Here is a 10966-nt window from a genome sequence, read left to right as displayed (position 1 = left end):
CTGACTCTGGCACCAGCAGGAGGCCGGTCCATGTTTAGTCCTGACTCTGGCACCAGCAGGAGGCCGGTCCATGTTTAGTCCTGACTCTGGCACCAGCAGGAGGCCGGTCCATGTTTAGTCCTGACTCTGGCACCAGCAGGAGGCCGGTCCATGTTTAGTCCTGACTCTGGCACCAGCAGGAGGCCGGTCCATGTTTAGTCCTGACTCTGGCACCAGCAGGAGGCCGGTCCATGGGTAAAAACAACTCTTTTCACGTGTAAACTGTGATTGTTTGGCCCAGAAGTTTAAGTTTTTACAGAGGATTTACTGATTTGGAAAGAAAACCGAACTTCTGCTCCACAAACGTTGAATCTCGTCGTTTCTCGTTCGCTACAGTCGCCGCAAACTTGTTCCAAAGTGAATAACGGCCTCGCTCTCTGAACACGACCTACCTCCATATCGTGTTTTCTGAGTTTTAGACGAAAGAGGGGGAATGTTGCGGCCCAAAGAACAGCGTGTACTTTTGAGTCGCAGCAGTAAAAAAAAAAAAACACATACTTTTAACCCTTTTTGCCCCTGAGGTGGTGAAATAAGCACAGGCCACAGAACTGGACCACAAAACTAGAGAAATCTGATGAATTAGATCGGATTTCTTAGAGTGATTGGATAATGAGCTTAAAAATAACTTCCAATCTGCATTTTTTCAATATATTTGCCAGTTTTTTTTACACAATTTTCCCAGTTACGGTCAAAGAAATCCGATTACTCGCATCCGATGCAGCCGTTCACGTGACACTGATGTCCAGAAATCAGATAACACTCACGGTTATCGGATTACTGACATATAAACTTGAGTAATATGAAAACTAAAGTAAACCGTTTAATTAATCCGGTTTAGTACCAAAAAAGTGATTAAAATGATGCTAATCATCTGTCAAAATGGAATATTAATAGTATTTTTACTGCTGATTATCGTACATTTCAGTGTTCCTCATTTTCTGGCCTATAATTCGCAGCTTTTTTCATAGTTTTGGCCGGGGTGCGACTTATACACTTTTATTCCAGTGCGACTTTTTGTCCGGAAAATACTGTACTACATTCTGAAAACTTAATTTACAACAGAACATTTTATTCTTAAATCTGCTCTTTTTGTTGCATTTTTTTACTCTAAATTACACTCAATATTCAAAATACGTTGTACACTTTGATTTACCGATCAGCTCTTAATCCAGCTAGTACTTTGAGCAGTATTTTCCGTGCATATTTATACTTACTCATTTTTAGCCCTTACTTTTGGCTCATTTTGAACATTGGTTTTAACCTTCCAATTACATTCACTGCAAACTATAAATCTGACATTTATTTTTCATTTTATATTTGAAGTGACGTCTTACTTACAGTGGTGGAAGTACTAACTGAAAAGAAACAAGCAAATAAATGTTTTAATATATATACATTTTTTAGCCGTTTTTATTTGTATATTTTTGGTTTTCTCAAATTTTGAGACGTTGACTTAAACTTCGAACACGCCAAAAATGACTCAGCGGGTCTAAAACTGTCAAGAAGTAAAAGTACAAACGCAGTGCAGTAAAAGTAAAAAGTATCCACTGTAAAAAAGTACTTAAGTCAAACTGTTTTTTTCACTTAAGTACAGCACTTTTAATTTTTCCACCACAGCTCGTTCTCTCACTTTCCCGCTCTTGTGCTAAATTATCCTTTCACAAAACACTAACAAAAAAACAATTTGCGCAGTTAAATCCCTTTAAACGCCGCCGTCAAAGTAACTCTCGCTTGGTGAAAGACGAGCGCGACAATCTCTCCAAACCGGTTCGACGCTCCAAAAGCCCTGGGGCCAAAAACAACACAGAAACGAAAACACTTGTACAATCAACTGTCATTTATATTTTTTTGGTATTTTTATTTTTATCTTTTTTTTTTCCCTTCTTTTTTTTTTTTTTTTTTACAATTATCCGACATGCATCAAATATATCATCCTATAAGTCACTCAAATGAAAACCAAGAGAGAAAAACAAAAAGCAATTCGATAACTTTCCAAAATCGAGAATATAATCGTATATAGCAAATTATTTTTATTTACACTTTTTTTTTTGTACTTTATATCGCTAAAACCTTTAAAAATCCATATTCGGTAAGAGAAATTAAGTGCCCTAAAAGCACAAAAATAAAAGCCTCAAACTTAAAACACAAGCTAAAATATAACACGCAAACAAAACCCAACATTTCATTACAACAAAAGGAAATTAAAAAGAAAATGATTTTCTAAGACTATTGCATCAAATCAAGTAAATGGTAATAACAGCAATAAATTAGTTTGATTTGATTCTGGGAGCAAAACAATGTATTAAGAGCTTCTTTTTCCACTTGGCGTAACGTGTTTAAAAAGGACAATTTCAATTTTAAGCTAAAAAAAAAATTATGTTTCCACTTTGATTTAAAATTTCCGCTGTGCAATTCATAAAGTCGCTGAAATGTGTTTTTGCAAGATTTTTTTTTTTGGGGGGGGGCGGCGTTTACGAAAATTTTGTCCGTTTACGAAAATTTTGTCAGTTTACGAATTTTGGCCTGTTTACAAAGTTGGTCGTTTACATCTTTTAACCCGTTAAAAAAAAAAAAATTACTCGTTTGCGAATTTCGGCACCGTTTGTAAATTTTCTTTGGCAAATTATAAGTCTTGCTTTATTCCGGCGCCATTTTTGTCACGTATCATTTTTTCATATCAAATTCACCGCGACTAAAACTCTTAATATTTTTAGCGTGAAATAAAACATTTTCCGACAGCTTCTGACACAAACGCAAGGAAATGTTTGCGTTTCGATACAAACCCAGGCCCAACGTAGCAAAATACCAACGAACAAATTACAAAGACCGCGATTTTTCCAGAGCAAATCCACAATTACAAAAGTACCATTCGATCTCGCCATAAAAAAAATCCCTTAATACGACTTTTTTTTTTAAACGGCCCTTCCAGAGCTCGAGGAAGACGCCGCAATGATTGATTCAGCGTTTTTTTAAAATGAGAAAACCTGTTTTTTGAATCTGCCGCGACTCGTAAAAGAAATATCTTGATTGTCGTGGGAAGAAACGGTGAAAAAGAACGGGAAAAGTGAGTTAAAACTTAAGGCACGTGTTTTGTTTTTTCCCCTTTTCGTTTGGCGTCGGGGAAAAAACTGAAAAATGCAGCAAAGGCATGTTTTTTTTTTTGTGTTTTTTAAGCTGTAAATGTTTAAAGTGAAATGTTAAAAAGGATCGGCTTCATCCACGACGCGGCTCCTCACATTTAGATTTTCAAAACGCCGGTGAAGTTTCAGTTTGTGAAAGATTTGCATTTTATTTTTTGAAAAACCTGAAAACGATGGCGGACACTTTTGTTTGAAAAATCCAAACGCAAATATTAAATGGCTCAGTTCTTGTCACATTTTTTGTTTGAAATAGATTTTAGTCCTTTTTAGGGCTGCGACTGACGAATATTTTTGATGTCGGTGAATATGAGATTTTCACAAAATTTGACCGAGATTAAACTAAAGAGTTGAACATCCGGATAGTTGATTTTTCATCAAAAAACACAACATTTGTGTAATTGATCCATCCAGCTCTGTCTGATCCATAAAACATTTTCTCTCAGCAAAAGACATGTTTTGAAGTCTGTTTTAGGTCCAGAAAACTATTATTTGACTTCTAAAAAATAGTTAATGACAATCAGTTAATTTGTTTCAGCCTTACTCGTCTAAATCAGGCTTTCAAACCTACTTTCTGTTCCAAATTTGTTTGTTTTTTTAGCGTTTAACAGTCTAATCTTAAATACTGTCGGTTTTCTTGCTGCTTTTTTAAAATAAGTACTAGATTTGGACTTCCAGAACAGTTTCTTCCAACCTTTACGTCGCCCGTCGTTTCTCTTAACGAGTAAAGATGTAAAGAAAAGAAACGTGGTTGATTCAAGCTTTCGTTGCGTTTGGCGACGTTCTCGGACTAAATCTAAAAAACACGGAGGTTGTGCCGTTTCCTTTCATCAATCCGATTCCGCCCCCCGAAACGTTTCCCGGCCGGCTCGTTCCGCCGTCCGTCGCCGCGGCAGCTACATTCCCCGAAACTGAGCCGAAAAGCCGTTTCGGGAGCGAGTGGCGAGTTTACTTCTTGCCGTCGCTCTTCTTGACGTCGGTGGTTTTCTTGGCCTGAGCGGAGGAAGTCGTTGGTTTCGGGGCGGGGTCTTTGGCTGGCGCTTTGCCCAGGGAGGAGCTCTCTTTTGGGGCGGACGAGGCAGCGGCGGCGGAGGTGGTGGTGGAGGTCGGTAGGTTGCTGCTGGTGGTGGTGTTTCTGTGGGCGGGTTTGGAGCTGGAGTTGGAGTTGTGTCGCGTGCGTCTGGGCTCGTCTCCGGCCGAAGATGAGGTCCGCCTCCTGCGCCCGCCTTCCTCTCCCAGCGGCGGCTAAACGACAGAGAACGTGAAACGGTCATTACAACGATCACACGAGGACGTTGTTGTCGTTTTCGGTCGAGACTCGCCACGACCAAAGTGTCACGTGACCGAACCCTCAAAACGTTGTCATGTCAGGCTTTTATGATGTGCTAATTTTGACTTTGTTTGGTGTATTTGTACCTGTAGTACATATAAATTACAGCTTTACACCAATCGAGCAGGTATTTGTGGAGAAAATGTAGAAAAATCTCATTCCAGTCAAAGTTTATGTGAAGTTAGATGAGTTTTGGCCCAGTTTTTGGTGCGTAATTTCCTAGTGTGATGTCATCAATTACAACCAGGAAGTGAAGTTACAAACTAATATTTTTTTTCAGCATTTTTTCTAACAAAACATTTACATTAACATCTGTATGAACGTGATGGGGAAAGGCTAAATAGTCAAACACGGTTTAAAGTGCACAAACTGTAAAGTAAAATGTAGGAAGCAAAAATAAGTGTGTATTCTTCCTGCTTTAACAAACAAACAAAAATGAAAAAAATCTACGGCTAATAAACAGCGTGTGTCGTACTGCATTTGCTGAAGTACATGAGGTTCAAACGTGTCTCAGCTCAGGGCGTTTCAACCCAAAGGCTGAACTTATCTGCTCTCACATCTTTATCTAGAGCCGCCTTTAAATCTCAGCGCATTAAAAGACGATATCAAAAGGTTATATCAACAGGAAAAGGATATTATATTAGATTGAGTTACAGTTCCAGGGACAAACTGTCGCAGAGTTAGACATTTTATCCACACAACATCAGTTTACGCCGTAGAATATATTTAATTGTAGTTTTTGTATCGTTGCTTTAGTCCACGGTCTTTTGCAGGTTATTTAAGGTGATGAAGCTCATTTCATTTTATTAAGACATGGTACATGTAATCACTAACTGAATTAATCTGAAAAACAACTTTCAGGGACACAACCTGGAGAACGTCTCTGCCCTTTGCTTTGATAGATGATTGGATATCACTTCCCTTATTGTGTCTTTTGTGTCCCTTAGTTTGTGTCCTTTATTGTGTCCCTTAGTGTCCTTTATTGTGTCCCTCAGTGTCCTTAGTTTGTGCCCCTCAGTGCCCCTCAGTGTCCTTAGTGTGCCCCTCAGTGTCCTTAGTGTGCTCCTTCAGTGTGCCCCTCAGTGTGCCCCTCAGTGTGCCCCTCAGTGTCCTTAGTGTCCTTAGTGTGCCCCTCAGTGTCCTTAGTGTGCCCCTCAGTGTCCTTAGTTTGTGCCCCTCAGTGTCCTTAGTTTGTGCCCCTCAGTGCCCCTCAGTGTCCTTAGTGTGCCCCTCAGTGTCCTTAGTGTGCTCCTCAGTGTGCCCCTCAGTGTGCCCCTCAGTGTGCCCCTCAGTGTGCCCCTCAGTGTCCTTAGTGTCCTTAGTGTGCCCCTCAGTGTCCTTAGTGTGCCCCTCAGTGTCCTTAGTGTGCCCCTCAGTGTCCTTAGTGTGCCCCTCAGTGTCCTTAGTGTGCCCCTCAGTGTCCTTAGTGTGCCCCTCAGTGTCCTTAGTGTGCCCCTCAGTGTCCTTAGTGTGCCCCTCAGTGTCCTTAGTGTGCCCCTCAGTGTCCTTAGTGTGCCCCTCAGTGTCCTTAGTGTGCCCCTCAGTGTCCTTAGTGTGCCCCTCAGTGTCCTTAGTGTGCCCCTCAGTGTCCTTAGTGTGCTCCTCAGTGTCCTTAGTGTGCCCCTCAGTGTCCTTAGTGTGCCCCTCAGTGTCCTTAGTGTGCTCTTGTGTGTCATAAAATGGTTTTCAAGATGATTATTTATGGTGATATTACAATTTATCTGAGAAATGTTGGGGTTTTAGTTTCCTCCTGCATCGTTTTTAATCGATTGTTTATTTGCACATGTGGAACATACAACAAAAAGGGACAAAGACGTTGTAAAAAGGCGTGTGACGTGTGATTAAGTCTCACCATGACTCTGAAGTCCTCCAGGTTCTTGAACTTGGACAGATGCTCCTGCAGTTTGGGGTCGATCGTCTGGTTCTTGATCCGAGAGTATTTCAAAAAGGCCCAGAACTTCTCCAGACCGTAAAGCTGACCTGAAGGAGGAGAGGAAGAAGAAGAAGAAGCGTTAGCGACTGTCTGGGGGCCTCTGTAAAAAAGTGTGATATGGGGGCCTCTGTAAATAAGTAAATAAGTGCGTGAGGGCCTCTGTAAATAAGTGCATGAGGGCCTCTGTAAATAAGTAAATAAGTGCGTGAGGGCCTCTGTAAATAAGTGCGTGAGGGCCTCTGTAAATAAGTGCATGAGGGCCTCTGTAAATAAGTGCGTGAGGGCCTCTGTAAATAAGTGCATGAGGGCCTCTGTAAATAAGTGCATGAGGGCCTCTGTAAATAAGTAAATAAGTGCGTGAGGGCCTCTGTAAATAAGTGCGTGAGGGCCTCTGTAAATAAGTAAATAAGTGCGTGAGGGCCTCTGTAAATAAGTGCGTGAGGGCCTCTGTAAATAAGTGCGTGAGGGCCTCTGTAAATAAGTGCATGAGGGCCTCTGTAAATAAGTGCGTGAGGGCCTCTGTAAATAAGTGCGTGAGGGCCTCTGTAAATAAGTGCATGAGGGCCTCTGTAAATAAGTGCATGAGGGCCTCTGTAAATAAGTGCGTGAGGGCCTCTGTAAATAAGTGCGTGAGGGCCTCTGTAAATAAGTGCGTGAGGGCCTCTGTAAATAAGTGCGTGAGGGCCTCTGTAAATAAGTGCGTGAGGGCCTCTGTAAATAAGTGCGTGAGGGCCTCTGTAAATAAGTGCATGAGGGCCTCTGTAAATAAGTGCATGAGGGCCTCTGTAAATAAGTGCGTGAGGGCCTCTGTAAATAAGTGCGTGAGGGCCTCTGTAAATAAGTGCGCAGTTTGGGTCCACATTAACCACGTACAGTTCATCTTGTTAATTGTCTGATCTTTTCACTCACGTTTATTCAAGCGTTTTATGAAATTGCACCGTTCACAACCGAAGAATCCAATTTACCTTTCTCAAAATCCCTGAGCGTCTCTTCCTGAAAGTCCTTGAAGAGGTCGAGCCTGAATCGTCGTTCCAAACCGTAGCTGTAGTATCTGAACAGGCACTCCAAACCGTACCTACGACACACACACACACAACGTGACCTCTGACCTTTCACGCCCGGCTCCTGTGCCCTCAGGTGGATCTAACCCGGACCAGCTGTGGCTCTGAACCGGTTTCGCTCGTCTGGTTCTTAACGAATGTGTCGGCATCGGCACATTTTCACAGCTGCAGAGGGTTGAAAATGTGGCGACGGCGTGACTTTCGACACTTTAGATGGCGGTTTGGCTGCGTTTAACGTGTTGCGAAAAGGCAGTGGGTTTAAACGGTGCACCGGGTTAACTTTGACAGGTCAGATCTGCGGAGAGAGTGCGATTTGTGCGACATACGACAGAAGTTAGTCACTACACATCCAGATGAAAGGTACAAACTCACTATTTGTCTTTAGAACTGGACCTGACTTTACTGTTTATTCACAATGATTTTATTTAAGCACTTTTCAAATTACCGTATTTTCTGGACTATAAACCTTTTTTCATAGTTTTGGCTGGGGTGGGACTTATACTCCAGAGCGACTTATATGTGATATTATTCGTTATTTTCACACTGACAACCACAAGAGGGCGCTCTAGGCTCTAAGCGACGCAGAAGAAGAATCAGCACTTCCTCTTCCTCTGGAGTTTGTGGAGTTGTTTAGAAGTGACAGAGGAAGAAGAATTCAATGGATTTAGTGATTTGGGGTAAAACTGATTCTTTGCTAAACTTGTTAGCATGTTCTTTATGCTATAGTTATCTGAATAACTGTTAATATGTTACGTTAACATACCAGACACTTACCACAGTTCTGTCTGTGCCTCATGTAGCTGAAGGTGTTAGCGTTAGCATACGTCATGTAGCTGAAGGTGTTAGCGTTAGCATACGTCATGTAGCTGAAGGTGTTAGCATACGTCATGTAGCTGAAGGTGTTAGCATACGTCATGTAGCTGAAGGTGTTAGCGTTAGCATACGTCATGTAGCTGAAGGTGTTAGCATACGTCATGTAGCTGAAGGTGTTAGCGTTAGCATACGTCATGTAGCTGAAGGTGTTAGCGTTAGCATACGTCATGTAGCTGAAGGTGTTAGCGTTAGCATACGTCATGTAGCTGAAGGTGTTAGCATTAGCATACGTCATGTAGCTGAAGGTGTTAGCGTTAGCATACGTCATGTAGCTGAAGGTGTTAGCATTAGCATACGTACACCTATTCACCATGTTCTCTCATCTGTTATTATTTTAAACTGCATTTCAAGATCAAATGTCTTCTTGGTTTTGGATTTTATAGAATAAATTTCCCCCTAATAAAGCGACTTATACTCCAGTGCGACTAATGTTTTTTTTTCTTCTCTATTATGCATTTTTTGGCTGGTGGAGCGACGTATAGTCTGGAAAATACGGTAATCTACTCTGCTTACGATATCAGCTAAAAATACGATCAATTTATGTTTAAAAAGTAAAAGTTTACTGTTAATTATTCTGTGGTGTAACGAGGCAGAGCTGATTTTGCCTGATGAATGGACTTTTGGAATAGGCTCCAGTCACCTGCGACCCCAAAAGGGAACAAGCGGTAGAAAATGGATGGATGGAATGGACTTTAACTGAATATATTCACTGTTTAGAGGCGTTAAATTAAACTTGCATGATCGCTATGGAGGTAACAATCACATTGTGTATTGTATTATATTGTATTACATAACGAGGCAGCTCTAAAAAGGAACAACGAGCATAATATATCAAAACTGACTAACCCTGCAGCTACAGCTCGAGACACGTTCTGACAGGTTGAAAGGAACATGCAGAGGACACATTTCCCACTGGGACAATCAAGTGTACGTGAACTAGAATAATAAGTAAAGATATCCATTCGAAACGTTTCCTGTAGTTTACGCACATAAACGTAAAGGGGGGAAAGTATTTGTATGTTTTTCATTGTGTGTTCATCAGAAATAAGGCGTTTTATGTGTAAAAACTGGCAAAAATTGCACAGATTTGGGACAATTAAAGGTGAAAATGGACAGTCAGGTTTTCTTGGTCAATTTTGTCGTCGTCTATGGATGAATTGGATTAAATGAGATATAAATACCGTATTTTCAGGACTATATGTCGCACATTTTTTCATAGTTTTGGCCGGGGTGTCACTTATACTTATATTTATACTTAAATACTTATACTCCAGTGCGACTTATATAGGTTTTTTTCTTCTCTATTATGCATTTTTGGGCTGGTGCAACTTATATTCCGCAAAATACGGTACATCTTTAGGGGCAGATCGTCTTTTCCACGTGAAAGCAGATATGTTGAGACAGCAAACGGACCAAAACAACTTTAGATTTTTTTTTTTTTTTTGCCAGTTTAAATCCCGCCTCAAATGAGTCACAATTGGAACGTAATGTGGAGCCTCAGCTGATCCAGAGCTGGGGGGGGGGGGGTCACCTGTAGTTATCCTTGGCGTCCTCCAGCGCAAACTGCTTGAACTCCTCGTACATTTTCCTGTTGAAGTTGTCCCGGAGGAAGAAGGACCAGAACCGAAACAGAGAGTTCATCTCCTGCGAGAGGCCGGCGCCCAACCGTTTTCTCTCTGCGGAACGCAAAGAAACGCCAAGAGAGTTAGAGAACGGCGCGCAGAGAACGGCGCGCAGAGAACGGCGCGCAAAACACTGTCATTTTACGTCTATTTCAGCATTTCCACATCAATACAAGACTCAAATATCTCCATCACAGTCTGAAAACTATCTCGACTTAAAGCGCCCCCTACAGGTCGGACGACTCATTGAACAGTTCAGATAAATATACTTTGAATTTTGCTAAAAATGATACAATTTTATAAACCCTTCCCTTTGATTTCTGCCCACGGACCAGATGTTTAATAAGAATAATTTGGAAAGAAAAAAGATTAATACAAATAAATAAATAATAAAAGAATAATAATTGTAATATAAAAAAAATAAAATGAATAATAAATAAAAATGGCAAGAGTAACAGAAAGAAAAATAAAAAATAATAATAAAATTAATTATGAAAAAATAACAATAATAATTAAAAAAATATAATTAAAAATAACAAAATAAAATGACAAGAAGAGTAACAGAAATAATAAATAATAACAATAAAAATCATAATACAAATAAAAAAGAAAATTACAAATACTAATACTAAAAATAATAATGAAAAAATACCGGTATTAAAAATGAAAATACTAAAAAATTTAAAAATGTAAATAAAAATAATAAATAAATAATAAAATAATAGTAGTAGTGTTGTTGAGTCACCGTTGAGGCAGCGTCGTCTGTACTTGTGGTAGCCCTGCTGCGTGAAGCCGTTGTCCCGCAGCAGCTCGTTGGACGGATGCCAGAATTTGGGCAGCGACTGAGGCGTGCAGCCATAACTCCCCGAGATCGGAGCTCCTTCAGAGGGAGACGCATTCGAGCTGCTGTGGAGGAGAAGACGGAGGAGGAGGAGGAGGAGAAGACGGAGGAGGAGGAGAAGACGGAGGAG

General features: G+C 40.7%; 1 protein-coding gene across 4 annotated transcripts in view; it reads right to left on the bottom strand.

Annotated features, from left to right (window-relative positions):
* Positions 1-2464: 2464 nt before the first annotated feature.
* Positions 2465-10966, bottom strand: part of larp1b (La ribonucleoprotein 1B) — a 57205-nt gene continuing 48703 nt past the window's right edge. For all 4 annotated transcript variants that reach the window (XM_072457701.1, XM_072457700.1, XM_072457703.1 and 1 more), the window contains 5 exons: positions 10741-10901; positions 9905-10049; positions 7405-7514; positions 6359-6486; positions 2465-4421 (listed from right to left, as the gene is read on the bottom strand). In XM_072457701.1, the coding sequence (XP_072313802.1) occupies positions 4125-4421; positions 6359-6486; positions 7405-7514; positions 9905-10049; positions 10741-10901 (841 nt within the window). In that variant the 3' untranslated portion in view covers positions 2465-4124. The remainder of the gene's footprint in view (positions 4422-6358; positions 6487-7404; positions 7515-9904; positions 10050-10740; positions 10902-10966) is intronic.

This window comes from Eucyclogobius newberryi, unplaced genomic scaffold, assembly GCF_026437365.1.
Source record: "Eucyclogobius newberryi isolate DKJ021-1_F unplaced genomic scaffold, fEucNew1.0.hap1 SCAF_21, whole genome shotgun sequence".
Lineage (NCBI taxonomy): Eukaryota > Metazoa > Chordata > Actinopteri > Gobiiformes > Gobiidae > Eucyclogobius > Eucyclogobius newberryi.
Note: the sequence above shows the minus strand (reverse complement) of the source record. Positions and strands in the feature narration are given on the sequence as shown.